This window comes from Muscardinus avellanarius, assembly GCF_963383645.1.
Source record: "Muscardinus avellanarius genome assembly, chromosome: 18".
Classification (NCBI taxonomy): domain Eukaryota; kingdom Metazoa; phylum Chordata; class Mammalia; order Rodentia; family Gliridae; genus Muscardinus; species Muscardinus avellanarius.
In genome coordinates this window covers 36,486,981-36,511,454 of record NC_137804.1, presented here as the reverse complement: position 1 = coordinate 36,511,454, position 24,474 = coordinate 36,486,981, and the positions used below count along the sequence as shown (strand labels likewise).

The 24,474-nt window shown below is 41.5% G+C and overlaps 1 protein-coding gene across 16 annotated transcripts in view; it reads left to right on the top strand.

Moving 5' to 3' along the window:
* Positions 1-24,474, top strand: part of CADPS (calcium dependent secretion activator) — a gene marked incomplete at both ends in the record, with an annotated part of 501,631 nt that overhangs the window by 339,120 nt on the left and 138,037 nt on the right. For 7 of the 16 annotated variants that reach the window (XM_080714888.1, XM_080714885.1, XM_080714884.1 and 4 more), the window contains 2 exons: positions 14,016-14,152; positions 17,925-18,112. In XM_080714888.1, the coding sequence (XP_080571014.1) occupies positions 14,016-14,152; positions 17,925-18,112 (325 nt within the window). Of the gene's footprint in view, positions 1-2,533; positions 2,546-14,015; positions 14,153-17,924; positions 18,113-20,571; positions 20,731-24,474 lie in introns of all 16 variants that reach the window. The other 9 variants (XM_080714893.1, XM_080714895.1, XM_080714890.1 and 6 more) reach the window with 4 other exon arrangements.

Below are 24,474 nucleotides of genomic sequence, written 5' to 3'. Positions count from 1 at the left end.
AATCCCAGTACTTGAGAGGCCGAAACGAGAGGATTGCATGGTTGAGGCCAGCCTCAGCCACTTGGCGAGGTCCTCAGCAACTCAGTGAGCCCCTGTTTCAAAATGAAATAGGGTGAAGGGTGTAGCTCAGAGGTAGTTTATCTCTGGGTTCTTCTTCAGTACCACAAAAAAAAAAAAAAGGGAAGAAAGGAAGGAAGGGGAGGGAAAAAAAGAGCATGAGGCCCTACCATAGCACCTGGCTCTGTAAGAATAAGCCCACCACATTCGGCCACATAAGGACCATTGTCAGATACCTAACTGCGCACATCCTGTTCGTTTTTGTTTTGGAATACTTGTGCTATCGTAGACACACGTTTATTCATAGACATCAAGTGTGAGTGGTACCCACTTGAGTTTTGCAGGCCCAACCTGGATAAAATGCACACAGTGGCCCTGTCCTAAGTGGCAGTTCTTACCCTGAGTTTCAGTCCAATAACACTAATCTCAGTCGTCCTATGGTTACTTTATTGTCCCGGAAACAGTCTCGGCACTGCTTCAGATTGCATCTATTGCTAGTTCAGGTGCTTAATCAAAACGGCAGCAGAGTGCCAGCAAGTGTGGTTTCTGTTCCCAGAACTTAGAAATCAGACTAAAGGATCAGCCAGGACTTAACCCAACAGCTTTCTGCACCTGCGCATTTGCAGTGAGGAGTACACGAAACTCATGAGACGATGCAAAGGGAGCCGGGGATTCTCTATTCCTCGGTGACCCTAGGTAGTTATGCCTGACAAGCACATACACACACAGGGACAGCTAGCTAGGGGCCAGGTCACCGTGGAACGTGACATTCCCGGTGCGTGATGACTTCTAGCAGTGTCTGCACCAGAATGGCCAGCTCGCAATGCTGTGCAGCTGCTTTTATGTGCCAAGTTCCAAGCATAACTATTAAATCAAGCTTTCTATGTGGGCAGCTCAGTCAAAACCACAGTGTAAGATTTACACTGAATGTGACCATTTCATCTGGGTGTACCCAGGACCTCCCTGCTGGTAGCCTGGGGAGCCCTGTGTCCCCGGAGACTCCTCAGCCCTGGGCAGACTGACATGCCTTGGCCACCAGGTACCACAAAGCAAGAAAAATGGAAAACCTTCGCAGCATAGTTCTAAATAGCAAACGCTGATCCTTCGCTTACATTTGGTTTAAGTGACATCAGGAAAACCGAGTCGCTCACATATTAGCTACCAAACAAAGTAAAAACAGAAATCAAGTATTGCATTTTAATCAAGTATTGCATTTCCTTGACTTATAAAAGGTAAGGGGCATCGCTACATATTGGACCCTGCACACGTCTCTTTAAATTCTGTTTTTGAGTATTTGTTCGAAGCACTTGCCGTTCTTGCTAGCGAATAATTTTTAACAGCCCTTTTTTAATGACTTAGCTTCATAATCACTTTATTAGTATTTACACAGCCAAGGTGGGGGGGCGCACATGGAAAAGGAAAGCAGCGTAGAAATGTTTGGGGCAGAGAAAAATAAACACTCCAATCTTGTCATGTCGCTGTCTGTTCCAAGGAATCTTGGGAATGGAACGTCTTATAGTTTGGGAATTTTGGGAGTAATTACAAGTTGATTTGGGTCTTTCTAAATTCGGTTTAACAGACTTCTTGGTGCAGTTTGTATTTTTTACAATTTTGAAAGCTTGATTTTAAAATGAAAAGACACGTCTAAGAAAGAATGGAGTGGAGTATTTATGTGGAGTTATAAAAACAAACAAAAAATAGATCCTGCTATTCATTAGTTTGTATGGGACTCTACAACGATTTGGGGAGGATTCCATCAAGCTTTAAATTTTTTTGTTCTTTTGTGTTATTTTGTATGTGTGTTCTTTATTTAATTATTTTTATTTATAGTTAATTTTTTTTGAAAAAAATTAAGTTGGTACGTAGTTACTAAACTTTTAAAAAATAAATCTTGTAATTTTCCAGTTTTTAAAGCCAATGTTGCTCACATCGGAAATGTCCAAATCTATAGTTGAGCGTCGCCACGATTTCTTATGCCCAGTGGCCACTCACTGGGACCTTACCCTTGCCCCCTATGTCTTAGTGGAACAGTCAAAATTAGTATCTCAATTCTCATTTGGAGTATGGTGGGTCAGAGGGGGGTATTTTAAGCTTTGACATTTGGTCAATGATTATTTGATATATAAGTCATTTTAATGTGTTTCTCAACAAATCACTGTTAACCACATCATGGATCCCCAAAGCGGATGTTTTTGAGAATTGTTCTATTTTTTAATTGATATATTTATTTTTTACTTTATTTTATTTTATTTTATTGCCAGCACTTAAAAAGACAGTTAAGGGGATTTTGATTACTGTTGGTTTTGGGGGAGGTTGATTTTGTTTCTGTTTTGTTTTGTTGAAGTTTTCTTGTTCAATCTTTGCTTGAGCCCAAGAACTTTAGCTGCTAGGTTAGAACTCCTGTCTGCTTTCCTGAGCCTCGTTGCTAGTCTTTATGTTATTCTGGTTTGTTCCTTCTTACCCTGCTAACTTCTAGCTGGACTGAAGGGTAAGTGCTCCCCTATAGCTAGCACAGCTCAGATAATCAGACTCGATTATCTGACACCTGCAATGTGCTTCCCCTCTCCTCTGAAATCTTCCTCATGTCTAGACTCTGTAGTTTAACTTTTCATGTTATTTTCCTGACCTTAGGTTTGAAATGTAAGCTTCCATACTGAAACTAGGATGCATGTGATGTGTGCATAATTGCCTTCTCTCCTTGGCTTTCATATTGGCATCAAATGATCCTCTCAGCAAAGCCAGCCTTGAGCATCTCTTAATTTTTTTTCATTCGGAGAATATCAACTAACATCACAATTAAATGGCAAATAAGGCCTTTGCCTCGTGGAATTCACAGCTACCTGACTGCTTAATGCCTGAAAACAGACCATTTTGCACTCTGATACCGTGCTGTTGTTATTGTTGTTGTTTTTCTTTTCTTTCTGACTCCAAAGATTAGGATGGTCAACATACCAGTGGTGTGGTAGCCATGGATACCTCGACAAATCAAAAAGTCGGGTAGGAATCCCAAGAAATTGGAAAGGACAATTAATAAAGTGGATGCAGTATTTGAACACTAATGAATCCATTCAACCTGGCCTGAGGGTGTGCTCTCAAATAAGAGCCAATAGAGGATTGATTTTGAAAGGAGCGCTGTAATACACGGGACTACCACACACACACACACAAAGCAAATTAAGGACACGATCGAGTCCATGTACCTTATTCACAAACACTTTGGACTCGCGATCTCACAGTGCCAAAATGGGTTTTGACCTCTGGTCTCAAATGTCACCCTGCTCCACCCCCAAGAACTGTGACAACAATGACTTTTTCAGCATCATTCGTATCTGTATTAATTTTTCTAAAAAAAAAAACCTCTGAAAGAAAAAAGATACCCTAAAACTTTAGCAAAATCTTTCTCTTTGCTATCTACTAATAAAAGAGCCTATGATTCTTTTATTCATATAGGAAAAGCTATCTACCAAAAATGCATTGAGGGACAACTTGATATTAGAGGGAGCTAGAAAATTTGGTCAAGAGAGCAGGCAAATATGTATTTGAGTATTCTGAATGCTAATTTAGAAAATTAGGTCATGTCATTCCTCCTGACCATTCGATAATAATCCTTTGTTCTAATTAGTTTTTTTTCTTTAATTTGCTTTTTCTCCCTTTCTTTCTTTCTTTCTTTCTTTCTTTTTCTTCTGTTTTGCATAAATGTACCCCTGGCTAGCAGACAGACTTTTTCACCACTCCGAGCAGATATTTAATTTAATTTTATTTCCTTTGAATGTCTGGCGAGGCATTTTTAAAAGCTTACCATAGAATGTGAACTTAGTGGGAATTTAGGACTTTGCTCTACTTTGTTTTTTTCTGAGAATGAAAGGATGGATGAATAGATGACTGAATGAATTCTGTTCTGAGAGATTTTACATGTATTTGCACAACGCATCGCTATCCTTGTAGATTTTCCAATAGTCGTTTGCCTTAATTCCTTCCTATAGTTTTATCTCCTGAGATTTTTGCTATATCTTTTTTTATATTGTCAACTTGCAGTTGCTATATTGCAGTCATGCAATATCAAATTAATTCAATATCAATTTAATTTTTATTGCCCCCAAAACCACACTTCAAATCACATTTCTTCTTATTGTCAAAGGAAATGACTTTCCAAAAGCATCGACTCCTCCAATCAGATCCAAAATTTTGCAAATACCACGACATGATCTAAATAGACTATATTTTTTTAGAAAAAGATTTATTTTTTGTTATACTACTTCAGACACATTTAACATGCTACCCGCTAATCAGTATTTTCATATCGCATAGTGACTTACAGTATGATACATCATTAATTAGTCACACTTCCGGGAAGATGGCGACCGAGAAAAGCGGGGCTTAAGAGTCCCGCTAACAACCAATCTCCATTACCACAAAAAGAGCGCCTTTCATAGCCAGAAAACACCATCACCAGAAAAACAAAAAAACCCACCAGGCTCCAGAGAGAAAGCGGACTGAGAACAGAGCTCAGGGCCACAGAGGAGACACACGCGCCCGAGGACGCGGCAGCAGCGCCATACTGCCGGCGGCAGCGGCGAACTCAACGGACGGCTACAGCAAGCCAGGTGAGCCGCTGCGGAACAGCCAGGCAGGATCTTTCGGCGCAGACAGCATTTAAAGCTCCCAGTGGCTGAGCTCAGCACACGCTGCAGGGATTCAGAGTGGAAATCAAAACCAGAGAAGAAAAAATACGCCAGCCTCATGGCCGAGGGCGTGGCAGAGGCGCCATATTGCCACCAGCAGCGGCAGCAGCAGTGAATTCACCGAGTCCAGTACAGCTACATCTGCGTACTCAAGAACAGTGAGTCAAATTGCGGGCCACAGAGGAGAAATCGCAGTATTGTGCCTCCTGGGACTTGACCCAGTGAGGGAGTGGTGGTGGCAGAGATATCACACCATAGGAGAACGTGCAACCTGGCACTCCCCATAGTTTAAAGCAGCCTCTATCGACTCCCTGGGTCGGAGACTCTGTGATACAACCCAGTAAAGGAGTAGTGAGGTCTGAGATAATACAGACTCGAGATCCAGAGCACCTTAAGTGAAGCCATAGTGACCCAAGGGAAGAACCCAGAGAAGGCACAAACCTCCAAAATCATGGGAAAGAGGAATAACACTGGAGTAATGAATGTGCAAAACCCCACAACATCAGAACCTGATAAAACAGAAAATCAGAGATTTCTAGAAGATCAAATCAGGAAAATAACTGTAGAAATAATAGAGGTGCTTCGAAAAGAACTCAGAGAGAGCCAAAAAGAGATAAAGGATGCAATTAATGAAGTAAAGGCCTCAATTCAAAGCACAAACAACCGATTAGACCACATGGAGAACAGAATCTCGCTCTTAGAAGATGAGCAATCCAAAAATGAATGCATAGTTTCTAATCTAGAAAAAAATATCCAACAGCAGGAATCTGACATTGAAGAAATATGGGCCCATCTTAAGAGAGCTAACCTAAGAATAATTGGAATAGAGGAGGGAAAAGAAAGTGATACCAAAGGGATCAACAATCTCTTCAAGGAAGTAATAGCAGAAAATTTTCCAAATATAGAGCAAGAGGTTTATACACAGATCCAGGAAACTTATAGAACTCCCTTTAGACAGGATCGGAGAAGAGGATCCCCACGCCATATAATTGTCAAAATGACCAATGTGGAAGCCAAGCAGAGAATCTTAAAGGCAACAAAAACAAAGGGCCAACTGACATTCAGAGGCAAACCAATTAGAATCACTCCAGACTTCCCAAACCAAGTCATGAGAGCCAGAAGGGCTTGGAGTAACATATTTCAAACTCTGAAAGAAAACAACTTCCAGCCAAAAATTTCCTATCCAGCAAAACTTTCTATCAAATTAGATGGAGAAATAAGAAGCTTCCATGACAAACAGAAACTGAAGGAATTTATGTCTTCAAAACCAGCGCTAGAGAAAATACTCAAAGAGATTAACTACAAAGAAGAAATAGGTAACACTCACCAGGACCAGAGAAACAAGAGTTTCCATCCAACAGACAACTAAGATTGGTTATCTGTGGAGATTCATTATTTATGTTAGTCTTTTACCTATCTCTAAGTTGTATTGTTTGCCTTTATTGTTGTTAATTTTTAGGATTTCTAGTTGGAATATTAATATACCTTCAGATATAGCATTTGGAAATATTTTATCCAATTCTATTAGTAACTTTTAACTCTGTTTACATTGTCTTTGGATATACAATATTTTCTTTTATTTTTTAGGGAGTTTGTATATTCTTCTGTTGCCTGTGCCATTGAAATCATATCCAAGAAATCACTGCCAATTTCAATGTTGTGAGGTTTTATGACCCAGATTTTCTCCTAAAAGTTTATAGTCTTAAGATTTATATTTAGGTCTTTTATCTATTTTGAGTTAATACTTGTATATGGGATTAGGTAAAGGTCCAATTTTATTCTTTTCCATGTAATTATTATTTTTCAACAATATTTAGTTAAAAGATTATTATTTCCACCACCAAATGTTCGTGGAAACCTTGTCAAAAATAACTTGACAATATAGGGAAGAATTTAGCTCTAGGCTTGTATTTAACTCCAATGGTCTATATATCTGCCTTTAGAACAGTACTACACTGTCTCAATTATTGTAGCTTTATATGGTTTGAAATCAGAAAATATATATCTGCTAGCTTTGTTCTTTTTCAAGATCGTTTTGGGTATCTAGAATTCATATTCCATATTAGGATAGATTTTTTTTCTGAAAAATAAATATATAAATATATGATAGTTTCACCTAAAAAAAACAGAAAAAAATATGCTATAGTAAGAAAGAAAGCAAAAAGAAATATTGAAATGCTATCTTTAAATCATCAAACGCTTGGTATCAGACAAATGAAACTGTTATGTGAGATTATCATTTTTAATTTTGGATAAATTGCTATAATACTAGATGTCAACCACTAAGCCAAGCATGGGAAGGAGGGATGGGGAGAGAATGGGGTGCGGATCGGGTGGGGGCTGACTGGGCGATGTGTGCATGTATGTCTACAAAAGTTTGTATCCCACTATGATGTATGAATACAGTGCACCAATAAAAAAAAAAAAAAAAAAAAAAAAAAAAAAATCATTAATTAGTCAAGTATAGAAGATTTATTTTTGTTCATGTTGTAGGGAACATAGAATTAATTATTTGAGAATAGAGTCATTACAGCCAGGAAATTAATTGAAAAAATGCAGTAATTACAGAAGGGAAAATTGCAACCACTAATTTATTTGGTTTGAGATTGACAAAATCTCTGTTGTGATTTTCACTCAAAGCAACTGTCTTACAAGAAATTATCAAAATTAGCATTAAAATACTTATCACACGTCTATTCCCTTTGGATGTATTGCCATGGTAGTTTTAAATTCAAGATTTTCGCAAAGCGCAACGTGGCCTTTTATAGCTACAGAAGAAGCCATCCTCTCTTTGCCGTTCATGTTAACTTGGTTTAATCAAAAGACCAGGAGGGCAGGAAGTTGTTTCTCAGTTAAGCAGTGAACTGTGCACCTCGGTCAGACAGCAGGCCGGGATGGCCAGTCTTGTTTGCTGCACAAAGCTCAGGCAGGGCACAACATCCCCTGACTACTTGACCACGCCAGGACAAACTCTTCTAGAAAAATCCATAAACAACCAGCTGCCATCAATCATTGTCATTTCTTTATTTCATGTCTTCTGACGAGGCTGACTACTGTCATTGTTTGTTACTGTCCAAACCATGCAGTCACTCTTGTACTGTCAAGCAGATCTGACAAGCACACATTTTTCCATATAAGAAAGATACAAAGTCACCTTTTAATTTGCAGTTTGAGTTCACAGAGGACTTTGGAGTTACATTAGCTATTCTCTTGCCCCTAGCATCCATCAGGAGTAGCAACAGCCCCAACTGTGCTCTAAATTTCGGTGATAAAACAGCTACTTCTAACCTATTAGAGAAGGGGTGCTTGGGAGAAGCGAGCCTCTTTCAGACAGTTTGTCAACAATAGTCATAATTATTTTCAACAGCAGAATTGCTTTTTCACTTGCCCACGAAAATTTCTAAAATATATTATTACAAAATAAAAAAAGGGGATTGACCTTTGGTTTTCAGTTCTTTTTCTGTCAGAATAATGAGGAAATGTCAATAAAATTAAAATTTGAAAGCTATATTATTCCTTCCAGAAAAGTACATTAATTTGGTAGACATTCTTGCAAACCTATCTATCTAAAAATATATGTGTCTAAAACAAGATCACATAAGTATGCTTGCTATTAAGATCATGAAAAACATCACATATTTATACCCTTGTGAGAGAAGAAAAAGGAAAAGAATATTAAACATGAAATGAATACAGATATTGTGATCAATTAAAGAAAAACATTAAATAGATGGGTATCCTGTTAGGGACCTTTCACTTGAATTTGAATCAAGTAGATTAAACAAGAGAGTAAAACCCACAGAGTAATATCACCGTATGAGCCATCAAACCAAAATTATTTCCAAACAAATTTGGAATTTGGTTTCGATGAGCGTCCATTTGGAAGTGTGCCTGCTTTCCCTAAGTCTTCCTGTCCGTCGGCCTGCTCTGCATCCTGAATACCATTGGTAATATTTAAGGTTGTCAGCGTAGTTCAGGTACCAACATTAGCTTTATCCACCTCAGTGTAATTTAATCTCCAACCAAATGCCATAAAGGATGCGGCACATTCGTATGCAGTTAAACCCCAGAAGTGGAACGGGTATCATTGTTTGGAAGGTGTGTTGAATTATGCCCTAGCCACAGAACTTATCAAATGACACAGCCCACGTCCAGTCCATTTGGAACTCTTGCAGACCAAGCAGGACTCAGGAGACACTTCCTAGGGCCAAATCTAAGGAAGAGGTAAAGGTTGAAGTTGGTTCTTAAACGTATAGTCGATCCTTAGTTTATTTTTTTTTTAATCATGCTAATGAAAAAGAGCACTAGTATATCTCTCCCAAAGCAAGGAACAAGCCAACCATCACTGGATCTTAAACACCACCTTACCCTCCTCGTTCTGTTTTGCTCGACCTGAGGTGCAAATTCATTTTTTTTCTCTTGACACATGCCCGACGTTGGCATAGAACATGACCCCATGTCCTGAATTCAGGAATTGACTCTCACACTCTTGCTCTGGGCACTCTTCTCCCCTGATAATGTCAACATTGGGCTTTTTCTCTATGATCCACCGATTTCGATGGTTGGTACAGGAGGAAGTGGAGTTGCAAAGAGCATTTGCTTTTTCATGTTCAGCACTGTAGAAGAACAGACTGGGACAGTGCAAGGATGACTATATGGTGTTGCTTGGGAAGCGCCCACAAGTTCTTTGAAACAGAATTTGGAACAGCTGGACCACTGCAGTGTTTTATTTTAAAATAGACAACATATGTAATGCATATGGTCCTAGACATGTATGGAGACACAGGCAGACGATCTGAATGGTATCCAAAGACACCTGCACCTAGAATTCTGTTTCCTTCTATAAGATTTTTTTCCCCCTAAGAGCACATGTTTCTACTTTGGGATTTGCAGGATACCATCTGAATCCCCATGTGTGTGGCTCCTTAATAAAGCCAGTGGGAAGTTGCCTGGGATGGCTGTGTCAGAGTCAATGGGTCAATAATAACCACCAACCAAGGACCCACCTCTCTGGGAGCTCAAGGGAGAAAGCACAGGTCAGAAACTGCCCACTAAGAACATATTGTCTACCCAGGGACTTGGTTGGGTGCATGTGAAGCTGAAGAGACAGGACATGGGATTGGTTATACAGGGGCAGAGCAGAACCATCGAGCACAGAAACTGGGGAAGACTTTCAGCTTCCTAGAAATGATAGGCTTTAGCAAACAAGGAACGGTAGGACATTAGTTACAAATGCAGAGAGATCCTTGGCTCGCTGGCAACTTAAGCGGCTTTGCAAGGGCTAGGGAACCTGCCCAAGTGCGTCTGGCTAACATTTATTGAGTACCTAGTACGCGCTAAGTGCCTTCCAGGCACTTCTCATTAGAGCCTGTCAGCAACTCTCTAAGAGCTGGCTCAAATACTGTCTTCACTTTACACAGGAGGACAAGCAGATTCAGAAACGGTAAATACTGGCCCCGCACCATGTACCTGGCCCTCCCACTTGACTGCTCGCTCTCCCTGCTCCTAGCAAATACATGCTCCCAGTGAATTAGTATAACACTATCCCGCAAAAATGAGGAAACGAAAGGCGCTTACCGACAGAGCAAACTCATTTATCTTGGTGAAATAAATTCACTATTTTAACAAGTAGGCATCAAGTGCCTGCCGTGTGCCAGATGCTATTCTAGGTGCAGGGAATATAGCAGGGAACAACAACAAAAATCAAAACCCCCGCTTCAAATCAGATCACTTTTATTGGCACTTAAAAATAGCATTCCCAGGCTGCCCTTTCTTTTTTTAAAAAACACAATAAACTGGGGGAACCCCTTCAAGGTGTCACAAGAACCAGCCACCTTTCTAAGTACTCTTGAGTTATTGAACAGTTAAGTTAATGAGCCCAGGACTGAGTGAGAGATAATTTTGTGCAAGTAAAAATCCAGGTGATGTGGTTGCTGCAGATTCTACTGTACTGAGCTCCATCCCACACCTCAAGGTGTGCGAGGGACCCTAAGGGTCCTTAGGCTGCAGTCTGTGGCAGCAAAAAGGAAACGGAGACTCTGAGAAACAATCCAGGCAGCACCCGATAGCCATTTAAAACAGCTCAGGGCCGGGCGTGGTGGCGCACGCTTGTAATCCCCGCGCTTGGGAGGCGGAGACGGGAGGATTGGGCAGGTTCGAAGTCAGCCACGCTGGATTAAGAGACCCTGTTTCCAAATAAAAATATAAAAAATAGGTCTGGGAGTGTAGCCTGGAGGTAGAAGGGTTTCCAGAAACCCCAGTACCACACACACACACACACACACACACACACACACACACACACAAGCTCAGAGATGGGCACACTGGCCAGACCTAAAATCCCAATACTTGGGAGGCTGAGATGGAAGGATGGCAGGTTTGAGGCCAGCCTCTGCAACCTAGGAATGCCCTCAGCAGTTTAGGAAGACCCTGTTCCAAATTTTTAAAAAATAAATAAAAATTTAAAAAGGGTTGGAGGTGTAGCTCAGATATAGAATGTTCCTAGGTTCAATTCCCAGCACACTCCTTCCTGCCCAAAATAGAACTCAGACTGGACTCCAGACCTCTTAAATACAGTCCTGCACTTATCTCGTGTGTGATCAAGAAAAAGAGGAAGGAGAAGAAGAAAGTAAATTTTTTTTTTTTAGCAGTAATTGTCTGAAAAAGACAACAGGCTGATTTTACCCAGGTTTTTTCCATAGGCCTGCTTTAAAATGCCAGGAAAAAGGGAAATTGGTTTTTAGGCTTGCTCTGAGCCAAGAATCAGCGCGGTGACGCTGTGTTCCTTGAGCCTGGGACGGCCCGGGGGACGGGGAGCAGGTCTATATCCAGGTCCCCCTCCAGATGCCAAGTCCCCCTTTCAGATCCACTTCCTGAGTGGCCAGCAAGGCAAAATAGGTCATCGGCAGAGTTTTCAAGAGGCCTACCAAATAAACAAAGAGGAAAACTCTTGAAACGTGTGCCGTGTTTTTAACAGCTACAAAAGAGCCCCCTTCTCTCGGAGCTAAATGACCGGTCGTACCGTCATCACTCAAGAGCGATCACCAGCCGAGCCAAGCTGGCAAAGTAAAGCCCGGCCGATTTGTCAGCTTGCAGCCTCTCCCGAGAAATCCGAGAGCAAGAAGAGGATGCTCGCCAAACTGCCTGATCTATCTGTTCAGATCGGGAGGTAGGGGGTGGATGAGGCTCTTTATGAGGATGGAACAGGATGAGCAGTTCATGCGCGCCCCACGCTTCCATTTTCCAGAATTAAGTTGCCCTGGATAGAGGGGAGAGGGCAGGATCTGTGGGAGGAGATGGAGAAGGACCACCTGGATGGCCCCGGTGTCCCTATGCCAAGGACACCTCCAGGTGGGACGCACCCAAGACACTTGCTTTGGGCCAGAGGTTGCACACCTGTGCCCGGGAAGCAGCTCACTTTCCGTCCCCCAGCACCACTTTCCTGACCCTTCTGAGTCAAAGGATATATTTCATTTTCTGGAGTGTGGTTGGCATATGCCCATAATCCCAGTACTTTCCAGTGTAGGAAGATCACAGGTCTGAAGCCAGCCTCTGCAACTAAACAAGTCCCCCAGCAACTTAGTAAGACCCTGTTTCAAAAAGAAAATGTTTTAAAAGGCTGGGGGTATAGCTAGAAGGTAGAATGTCTCTGGGTTGAATCCCCAGTACTAAATAAATGAATACCAAATAGCCAAAGGAAAAGAACCCTCCTGGGTAAAGTACCCCCACCTCAATTCAAAAGCACTTGCCAGGGGCTGGATCTGAGAGAACTAATACAGCAAACTGAATTCTTCCAGATTCTCTGATATAATTCCTGTACATGTGACACCGTATCTCTTCCAAATGCTCCCATTTTCTCATTTTAATGGAGTGACTTGGCTGTTAAACACTCCCCCTTCAACTTGCCTTCTGAGAATCCTTCCGTCTGTGAGTCTGGGGCATAAACAACACATCTCTCTCAAACACTGACCACTTTCTCTAAAACATGACAGAAGATTTGAAAATTCCAACAACAAGGGTAGAGACCTGACACCCCCTGCCTTCTCTTTTGAATGATACCCCAAGCCAACATGAGGGGCAGTCGTCATCTTGAGTCACGCTGCCACCATACCCTATGCTTCCAGCCAAACCCCAAGCGTGGGAAAAAATAAAAACTGCCCGGGATGGAGGCCATGTACAAAAACCTATGCAAACACCCTCCTGAGTCAGAAATTGATTTTCCCCCTTGCCCTGATAATACGGCTAGTTCCTGCAGTTCCTATATTCCAGTAAAATCTTGCTCCATTTCATAGAAGATTCTTTTTTCTCATAGTCTGCATATCAGGAGAGCGAGTAAGCCGATTCCTTTCATGCAAAGACCTTCCTGCGTTCCCACCTCTTTAGGATTTGCTTGGTGGCACTGGAGTCGAATTCTCTGAATTATGTTGCCAGATGAGGGTAGTATATTTTACTTACACATGTCAGGATTAATTAGTTATCCTTTAGGAGGCTTTGCCTACAGCCCTCACCCTGTAAGTGTGAATACATTGAGACTATTAATTTACAATAAATAGCAGATCATAGCCCTCGCTGGGTAGTTTCCTGTTTGTCTCTTCCATAAGCTTTGCTAAGCGTCTGAGCACATTACGAGCAGAGTCCCTGCCTGCCACAAACTAAATTCCCATTTAACCTGATCTCCATGTTTCCACGAAAATCTTTTCTTTTCTTTTCTTTTTTCAGTTTTTAATTTTAGAGGGTGGGGACTCAAACCTTTTTGCTAAACCAAATTGGCGATGGGGATTTGGAAGGGGAGGACACAAATCTTGTCACTTGGCTGAAAAAAAAAAATCAGCAAATCCCTTTTTTTTCCCAGAGAATCCCAATAATCACAGAGAAATTGCTCTAGACATAACCGCTGGAATGGCAGAATCTATTAAAAACCAACAAAGCTAAACAGGCTATTATCCGCAAAGATCCAATCTGCTTTCAGTGTTTGGTGCTTAGTTTTTGTTGTTGTTTTTTTTTTTTTTAAAGAACAACATGAAATGCACTGGAATTGTGATCATTTGATAAACACATTGATGCCAATATATTTTTGCCTAAATGCAGTAAAGTTACCAGTAAGTGATGCAAGTTGACAATGGGCATTAACAGAATATCTCGGGGGTGCTGGTGGGTGGCAACGGGGAAACAGCTACTGTTCGTAATGCCTAGTAAATTCCTGTGCATTTGAAATGTCAAAGGAAATGTGATGTGTTTCTCTAAATTGTGTCTCTCTCTACATGTATAAACGAACAGACGCAGATAGAGCTCAAAAACATGGCATGGATGAATTTATCTCTTCCAACCCCTGTAACTTTGACCACGCTTCCCTCTTTGAGATGGTACAGCGCCTTACCTTGGATCACAGACTTAATGATTCCTATTCTTGCCTGGCAAGTATATTCTTTGGTCTCAGCAATTTAAATATAACATATCTTTAAAATGAAATATGTCTCTATCTTTATGATCAAATGGAATTTTCCCCATGACAGGATTCCTTTAACGATGGTAAATGTGTTCTTGATTTCCTGGGTTGAGATAGTTTTGCTTACCAAAGAAACCAGCCTGGGCTGGAGGAAGTTCTCAGAAGAGACACATCCGATTCCCCAGCCTCCCCATCTTAGCATCCCCCTTTTCAGCTGCGACATGAGAAGTATTCCCGGGAGGGTAATCGGGGCTGGCACCTGCTCCTGGAGAACTTGTAAAAACTGCCTCCCTCGGTTGTCTTAGGATTGGGATGTCTGTCCCTCCCCAGCTCAGGCTCGGTGCTCTGGTCTCATAAAGCAATGTATTCTTATCGCGTCTCTTTTAAAGATCAAAAGTATTTGTAAATAAACTCCAGCTCACTTTCCATAAGCCTAATTGATTTAAGTTTGTTTGGGTGGATTTTTTTTTCTTCATTTTATTCAGAGCCTTTTTTCACCCTTGCAGGAAAAAAAAATATATATATATATATATTTTTTTTTTGTGGTACGTTAAAAATTTGGAAATCCAGCTAACCAGCAGGAGTCTCAACGTTTCCTAAAATCCTATTTTAAGCCTAGGTTTAAATTAGTTAAATTCCAGGGACTGCTATTATGTCTTTATTGGATTTCTGAAGATACATTTTTGGCTTTAAACTATCAAATTCAAAAGCCTAAAAAAGACTTCGTTTTCTTTCTTCTGCAATCCATAAATTATTACTTCATATCTTAAGGCTAAATGTTATTAATCTCATTTATAGATGGGAAAATTGAGAGGAACTGATATATAAAATGACTTCATACAAAAGAATATTCTCATACCTTATTTCAAACACTGGAGTCAACATCTCTGTGTGGTATTAATATTATATAATTAACTAAGATTAACATTATTGATGTTAATAGATATATAAGGAAATTACATATCTAAATTTCTAAGTTAGATGGCCATATCTTAACTTCATGCTATATAACTTTTATTTTAGATTCCTTTATATATTTGGTATCAGAATCCAAAAAAATAGTAGGTAAAAAACTTAAAAATAGAAACAGGATTCAGTAGAATAATTTATTAATCTGTCTCATACATGATACATTGATTATCTCAGGTTTAGAATTTCTCCATCAAAAAACTCTGAACTTTGCCAAATTGGAAAGTAACACATCACTCTGACTTAAAGGGGGGAAAAGGCTTACCTTGCATTGCAAGGCAATTTTTCTCAAATGTATTTTCTATAATTATGTGATTATTCATATAATTATAAAGTACATTTATGAAACTTGTAAGAATATGCGTCTGAACTTGAATCATTCTCTTTTATGTAAAATTCCACTTTTCTTGAAGGATTTTTGAAGTGTATAAGTTTTAAGACATTTTTTATATCACCATTATTCCAAACAATTTTCTTTTGTTTTAAAATTTACCATGAAGGAGAATTAGTAAATACCCTCTTAAAAAAATTAAACCAGAAATGAAATACTGAAGCTTTTTCCCCCATTAGTTATTATGGGCTTAAAGATATGATTCCCAAATTCAAAATCATTTGTGAATAGAGAAAAATAGCTTCCTTCCCCATTTGTATACCTGCTTTTATTAATCTTATCATTCCAGACTTTTCAAAAATATCAAAATTAAGAGGTCCTTATCTTCTGCTTCCTTATATTCCATTTTCTCATTATTACAGTCTTTTTTTTTTTTTCAGTTGGTTTTGGAGACCGACCAGCAGGGATACATAAATTTTTCTGTATCTTCGACTCAGTTCCTAATTGATATTTCTTCAACTCTTTTCAAAGCAGCTATTTTGGCATCTACAAAAGACTTGGTGTCATCTGAGTCGTAGAAAATATATTTTAATCTTTCACAGCAGTGTAGTTTCTAAGATTTAGCATTTGGGGTAGCAGATGGAGTGGCAAAGAAGTTGCCTATAGGGGCAGCCCACTGCCTCGACTACTCTCCCGCCCTCTGCAGTAACTTATAATTTGAAGTAGGAAAGATGCCTTCTTTCCTTGGATGCATCCCTGGGCTGTGTGTTGTCAGTCGAAGAGTCCCCAGATCCCTAATACAAGAGTAGAATGTCACGAAGACCCCTTCATTGTGTGCCTGTGGCTTCTGCCTGACCCCTACGGCACTTTCCCCTTTCGCCCTTCCTCTCCCAAGATGGCGCCATATTTGAAATACCACTCAGAGAAGACCCTCAAAGTAAAACTAAGTTTATATTTAAAATAGCCAACAAATTCCCAGCTTACAAAATACCACCTAACTTGGTCAATTTCTTGCTTCAGACAGCACTGAAACCAGAAAATTGATTCACTGTCAGGCTCTGCCCAAGGTCAACCTCCAGGAGGAAGGCCTTTTGGCCTTTTTGAGCACCTGTTTTCTTTTGTTTTTGTGGTTCTAAGAATTGACTCCAGGGCCTTGTGCTTGCAAGACAAACACTCACCACTGAGGTAGCAATTTCTGCCCCATCCTGCACCCAAATCTGCTGTTAATCAGAGATTCCATTTCTGATCTTTTAGCAGAGTTTGGGCTAGTCTCATAGCGAGCAAATAAATAAGATGAAAACAAATAATTACCAGGAGGAAAAAAACAAAACTGTGAACCAGAGTACAGGACTCTCTTCCAGTTTGACTGAATCAGATCTATTTGCATCTGGAAAACTTCATCACATTATTCTCTTTGGAGAATTAATGTTATTAGCTTCCTTTTAATTTTTTGTTGTTGTTGTTGTTGTTGTTGCTGTTGTTGTTGTTGCCGGGTCTGATGCTTCACGTCAGTAATTTCAGAACTTGGGTGGCTGAGACAGGAGGATTGCAGGTTCAAGGCTAGCCTCAGAAATTTGGTAGATACTCAGCAACTTAGCATGACCCAGTTTTCAAAAATTTAAAAGGGCTGGGAATAAAGCTCAGAGTTAGAATGCCCCTGGGTTTAGCCCCAGTACCCACCCACCCCCAATATCTTCTAAAGTGAAAGGACTTATGAAGTCCTGGCATATACATTAGACCAATTCTAATATTTCTCCATGCTCCAGAGTACAGAAGCAGAAGAAACGGGATCAGATGGAGCTGGGTTGGAGTCCCGCTTCTGCTGTGTGTTATATGTGGGTCACTGAAATGGAGATAAGCAGGCCCTGTCTACCTCAGAGGTTGCTGAAGGGCTCAAATGAAAGTTCTTTGTCAAACACAAAGCACTAGGCTAATTTAAGGCTTTGGTATTATGATTTTCTCTTCCCAGTAATGGGGGCTTTGCCCAGCCCCAGTGCAAAACCATGCAAAGTGCATAATTTGGTGTCAGAGCCCCCAGTGGCCCTCTCCCCTCCCCCTCCCTCTTCTTCTCTCTCTCTCCTCCTCCTCCTCCTCCTCCTCCTCCTTTTCCTCCTTCCTCTCCCTATCTCTCCTTCTCCCTCTCCCTCTCTTTTTCTGGAATCATACTCTCTGCTATTACAGCTTCCCCACTTACCAGAAAATCCCATACTCTCCCTGAGTTCGATTTTTCTGTCCATATAGCAGCTATAACAGAATTGGCCTCGTAGGTCTATGAAAGGATTAAACCAGACAGTACACACACAGTTTGGCACCTAATAAACATTAGTGAGCGCTAGCTCTGGCTGCCTTTAATCCCCTTCTCGAGCCACCACCAGATCTAGCAGCCCTCCAAGAAACAACCTGTATTTAAAAGAAAGTCTCTCCTTTATTCCTCCTACAGGGCTGGTTCAGTCCTGGCCAGGTGTTTGTATTAGATGAGTATTGTGCCCGAAATGGAGTCCGAGGCTGTCATCGCCATCTCTGCTACCTCAGAGACTTGCTGGAAAGGGCAGAAAACGGCGCCATGATCGACCCCACCCTTCTCCACTATAGCTTTGCCTTCTGTGCATCCCACGTGCACGGGAACAGGTGAGCACTAATCTGGAGGCATCATTCCAGAACAGAAAAAGGGAAGTGGCTTTGGTTTAGGACTGGTCCTGTTTTCCGTCATCCCTAACTTTCTCTCCACCCCGGTTCCCTTAGTAGTGTGCACGCACGCACACGCACAATGAACAAAAAAAGTCCAACTTCGTTTCTTCTCTTTTTAAGAGTTGGTAAAAAAAAAAAAAAAAAAGATGGCAGCCAGGCATGGTGGTACACACCTGCAATTTCAGTGCTTGGGAGGCTGAGACAGGAGGATCTCAGGTTCAAGACCAGCCTCTCGGCAACCTAGCGAGACCCTGTTTCAAACCAAAAAATAAAGAAAGAAAGAATTAAAAGGGCTGCAGGTGGAGCTCAGAGGTAGAATGCCTCTGGGTTCAGTCCCCAAAACCACAAAAGAAAAAAAGGAAAAAGGGATGGCCGGCAGAACTCCTCAGCTGGCCTAGGTAGTTAGACCAGTCTGGCTTAAGATCACGACTCCTCACTGCGTGGCAGTGAGCCCAGCTGCAAAGACGCCCTTGGAGGCAGTTCTCTCATTTGTGAGCTGGAAGTGGTAGCACCCTCGCAGGCCTTTGGGAGGAGGCAGGCAGACACGGGGAGCTCGCAAGGCACCTGGGATGTGACAAGAGCCTAATAATGTCCGCCGTGGTGGTAGCCACTGCTCCTTCCATGAGCACTGATGGTCACTTCATGTCAGGCTCTCTGGTCCACGTTCAGTTTACGTGATGAGTGAGAACCAGGCACCAGAAAGGGCAGAGCAGCGTGGCGATGGGCACCCCGAGGGAAAGGAATAAAATTCCTGGTGGAATTTAATAAGGAACATGACTCAGCCGGAATGGCAGGATGGCAGGGGGACCTCCCCGAGGAGCCGGTGCCGCAGCTGAGAACTGGAGCGTGCGTAGGAGTCGAGTGGTTCCAGGCAAAAGGAACAGCATGTACAACTGTCCTGCAGAAGCCGGAAGCCAAGCACAGCGCAGGAGCCCAGGCAAGCTAGGTGAAGCTGGAAGCCGCCACGGCGCTAACACGCAGGATGGAACCGCAGAGTGGGAAGAACTTTGGAGATCGCAGTTGAATCAGCCCCCACATTTCATGGAGTTTATGGAGGGGACCAGAACGTCAAGTCTCCTGACTCTGTACTAAGTATCATCTTTCTTTAGCTCTTGCCCGACTCCTGGAGGAAGAGATCCATGTTCTGAATAATGCAAAGCAGCAAATAATTTAAGAACATTGCCATTTGGCTCTCGAGACATGGAATAAATTTCCACACTGCCACAGCCAGTTTACCATCCCGATGTATGTAGCCTCACATTAGTATAAAGAGGATCTGCATTCTCCCAGAGCACCACAGCTAACAGCCAGGGGAGGCGTGCCCGAGGGAGTGCTAGGTGGCTTCGGAAAACCAGCCTCAGATGAAAAAGTTGTCGCTCTGGGGAAATCCACGGGGCGAAGATTCCAGAAGGCAATACCTTTCTGTTACCTTGCTTAATTTTATTTGTCTATTTGTTGGTACCGGAGATGGAGCCCAGGGACGTTGTACCTCTGAGCCACATCCCCAACCCTTTTTATTTTTTATTTTGAAACAGGGTCTCACTAAGTAGCTGAGGGTCTTAGACTCCGGCCTCAGTCTCCTAAGTTCTGGGATTGCAGACGCACACCATCACCTTTCTTTTAAGCCAGAACTCGGTCATCCTTCTTATCTCTGAAAGCCGTACAACTACGGAATATCTGTGGGATTGGTGCTTTTGCTGTCTCCGGTGCTGGTGGATCTTTATGAAATGAGCTTCAACATTTAGAACTAGATAACAATAGCACTGGAGGTTTGAATATTTAATACGCAGCGAGGTTTCCTCCACCTCGTTTGGTTACAAGTTTCGGTAGCACCTGACCTTTGATTTGCGGGGGGGAAAAAACATTCATGAACACTCTTCTACCTGGGCCATATCTGTGCATAATTCTGCATTTTATAAATATGTACACTCTGATGACTATCTGTTACAGCCTCTTGGACTGAATCCTTTCAAGAGAGAGAGAGAGAAGTTGCATTATATTCTCTGGGTTGTCACACTGTATTCTACATATGTTACTGAATAAGAAAGTGTTATAAAATAATGAAGTGTTTTTGTAAACTCCCTGGTAAACATCATCATGAATTATGATACACATTGTCTGGATTTCATATTGTAAGACTGCCACTTGATTCACAGTTAGGTTTATACATCTTGTCATGGAAACAGTTTGGGATTTCTTATTTTCTTTTCAGTTCTGATTTTCCTTATGCAAGTTTGCATCCTTTTTTTGCTTATTATTTTAGTTTGAATGAATTTGCGTGTGCTTCTTGATGTAGCCTTCTTTTTCTTTCTTTTGTTTGTGCATGTGCGTGCGCTCTTGATTCTCCCGTGGCTGGCCACTCTCCGTGCATGCCTCTTACAACCACCCCTTCTCAAAAGCCAACCAATGCATGTGTACCTTAGCGGGCTGCTGCCAAACACAGATCCTGAAGGGAGCAAAACTCCCTCCCCGCCTGAACCAGAGGCTAAAAAAGACACCAAAAGAGAATCCAAAAAAAGGAAAGAGTCCAAAATTCAATCAAGTCAAGAACCCAAAAGGTAAGAAGTTCTGTGTGCTTTGGCTTCTGTTTTGCAATGTCCTGGCCCTCTCCCATCCCAGCACCCTTGCTACCTTTCCACCTTTGAAAACAGCAAGTTTCGTGGATTCCAGAAGTCTCTGCTCCCTTAAGGTTTTTCAAAGGTGTAATAAAAATTTCAAGCAAAAATATGTATATTGGGACTGAATTTGCATCAGGCGATAAGTGACTTTTAAAACACATCTATATTGAAAAGGCTAACTAGCAATATGTAAATAGCATTATGAGTCAGATTAATTTTAGTGGCATCTAGATAGGGACCTAGCACTTATCAAGCCTTTTGTAACAAGCAACCCAGGTTCGTAACTTTGAAATTATGTTTAAGGAGCAGATACAATGGATTGGCATTAAATTGGCCGATATGTTTACAGTAGCTCTGTCATTTTTCACTAAACCCTCCTCAGTCCCACAATTATCTCATAAAAGAAAGCCATCTCAAAAAATGATTTATAATAGATAAAATAAAGTCTGTTCCTAAGTTGATGGTTTTTAGTATATTGCATACTGAGTAATCTTTATAACACTCTTTTTTTGTGTGGGGGGGTCTGGGGATGGAACCCAGGGGCATTTGACCTCCGAGCTACACCCCCTGCCCTATTTTTTATTCTTTATTTTGAAACCGGGTCTCACGGAATTGCAGAGGGCCTCACAATAAGTAGCTGAGGCTGTCCGCGAACTGCGATCCTCCAGGTCTCAGCCTCCTGAATGCTGGAATTACAAGCGTGCGCCACCACGTCCGGCTTCTCTCTCTTTTTTTAATTGAACCTAGGGGCATTCTGCTTCCAGACAACATCCCAGCACTCTTTAGTTTTATACTAAAACAGAGTCTCACTAAATATCCATGGCTGGTCTCAAACCCCAAATAATCCTGTCTCAGCATCCCAAGTACGGGGGATTATGGACATTCACAATCATACCCAGCTCTAAAACACTTTAAAGTTCTAAATTTTTGTTTGCCTATGACCTATAGAGATGCTCTTTTTTTAACTGGCAAATTGGTGACTACTTTTTCCTTTTTTAGGCTACATCTAGTCATTATTTCTAGTGTGACCCTTATGTTCTTCTTCAGTTTCCCTACTCTCACCCCAAAGTAATGTTGGTACTTTAAAGCTGTGTTGCTCTGCCTTTAGAATGGATTGTTCTGATCCAGGTATTGCCAAGTGACCACACATCCATATGCACGGGCGCTCTGTGCTTCTGTGTGAGTTTATTCACTGACTGTTTTGAAGTCTTGAAATGTTCATCGCTCGCTTATAGCAGGTCCGCTGAGAACACAGACTTGCTTTTAGGCATGTTACAAGTTGTCCACCAGCATCTGCAGGTCCAATAGTGAAGGTCAAAGAAAACTCTGATTCCATGTGGCAACCAATCTCCCTCGCGGAAATATGCACGGATGTAGGTGAAGTGGAGTTTCTGTTTCTCTTTTGCTGTGAGCATCAGACTGCAAGACAAAAGTCACTTACAGTGAGTAAGAAAATGCACAGAGAATGCTGTAGGTGCCTCAAAGTCAGGCCCTGCAGAGTGACTGGTGGACTTCGAAACGGAAACCTGGCTGCTGTCCAAGGTGCTGCTCTGGGAGTGATCACAGCCCCGCAGAGAGACTTGGTAGCCATTGTTGAAGGGCGGCACTTGCTCCAACCTCACCTATTTGCTCTGCCATGAAAACCTATCCAAAAATATCTTTGCTTATATTTTAACAGGGTTGTTTGTTTCTGGATCTGCCTATGCATTAGAGGTTTCTTTTTCTTTTTTTGTTGCAGGGGGATGAACTGGGAATTGAACCCAGAAATGTTCTTCCGGGCTACACCTCCAGTGTGTGTGTGTGTGTGTGTGTGTGTGTGTGTGTGTGTGTGTGTGTTGTGTGTGTGTTGTGTGTGCGTTTAGGTATGTGTGTGTGTGTTACTAAGAATTGAACCCAGGGACATTCTACCTGTGAGCTACAACCCAGCCCTATTTTTAATTTTAAAAGAGTCCCACTAAGTTGTGGAGGGCATTGTGTTGCTAGATCTGACTGTGAACCTGTCATCATCCTCCGGTCTCAGCCTCCCAAATCCTAGGTTATACACACACCACCACGACCAGCTACCCGCAGCCAGTTACATTTTTTATTTTGAAACAGGGTCTTGTTACGTTGCTGAGGGTCCTGCTAAATTGAGACCTCCTGTCTCAGCCTCCTAAGTACTGAGATTACAAGAGTATCCCACCATGCCTGGCTACATTGAGTGTTTATGGTACTGGAGATTAAACCCAGAGGTGTTCTACCTCCAAGCTACATTCCCCACACCTTTTTATTTTACTTATTTACTTATCTATTTATTTATTTTGTTTTGAAGCAGGATATTGCTAAGTTGCTGAGAGTGTCACTATGTTGCTGAATCTGGCCTTGAACCTGCAGTCCTCCTGTCTCAGCCTCCTAAGTACTGGGATTACAGGCATGCATTGCATTTTTAATGAAGAAAAAAATCATAATATCAAGTATCAGTTGTGTAGCATCCTGCAGTTTAGAGTGTACTTTCAAACATTCTCTCATTTGCTATGAGATTCTCAGGTTAGCCAATTTTGCTTCCATTTTGCATAAGACAAGACTGAATATCTGTAAATTTAAGTGGCATACTAGGTATTCTAAATCCCAAACTCAGCCAGGCATGGTGGCACACACTTGTAATCTCAGTACTCGGGAGGCTGAGATAGGAGGATCTCAGGTTTACAGCCAGCCTCAGCTACTTGTTGAGACCCTGTTTCAAAATAAAGAATAAAAAATAGGGCTGGGGGTATAGCTTGGAGGCATAATGCCCCTGGGGTCAATCCCCAGTACAACAAAATAAAATAAATCAAATCCAGACCTCTTGTTCTTTGCACTGCATCAACGAGGTACTTAAATTTGGAGGAGCTGAGTGTTAAGAGATTATTCACTTCTGCGCTGCAGTTTTCTCCCCTGTAAAACCAGCAGTCCGAATCATAGTGTCTGCAATATCTCCGTCACCTTGAAAATTATCTTCTGTGGGTTACAAAAAGAAATGAATTACTGCATAGTCATATTCCATTAATAAGGTTCAGTTAAATACAGTTAGTCACTACCCTTGGATAAGTACTTGCCATATGTCAAACACTAGGTCAGGTGCTGTGGACAGACATGTTATCTCATGGACCTCAGTAGCCCATTGCTTAGCATGCATGAAGCCCTAGGTTTGATCTCTAGCACTGCAGGAAAAAAAAAAAAAGAAAAACAGAAATAGAAATTCATGACTCGTCTAAACAAATTGTCCTTTAACTGAATTTAACTAAACATGGAGCCCATTCTCATTGCCGACTCACTACACTCCCAACCCTATTCTATTTTATTATTTGGGGACAAGATCTTGCTAAGTTGCTGTGGGCCTAAGTTGTTGAGGCTGGCCTCAAACCTGCTATCTTCTTGTATCGGGCTCCTAAGTAGAGGATTATAGCTGTATACCACCATGCCTGGCTAATTTTTTTTTGACAGTAGGTAAATTGTCAATTCATCAGCCCCAAAGGAAGAGTCAGGTGCCCTCCCATAGTTAGAAATTATTGGTGACTGCTCAGGTGCCAAGGACTATTTCTTCTACCTCTATGGAAGTCTATAAGCCTACGCTACATCTATGTGGAAAAAGTATGCCTATTTGATTCAAAAATATTCTAGCCAAAAGTGGACACCTCTGGCCAATCAGCAAGATGTTTGCTGTTC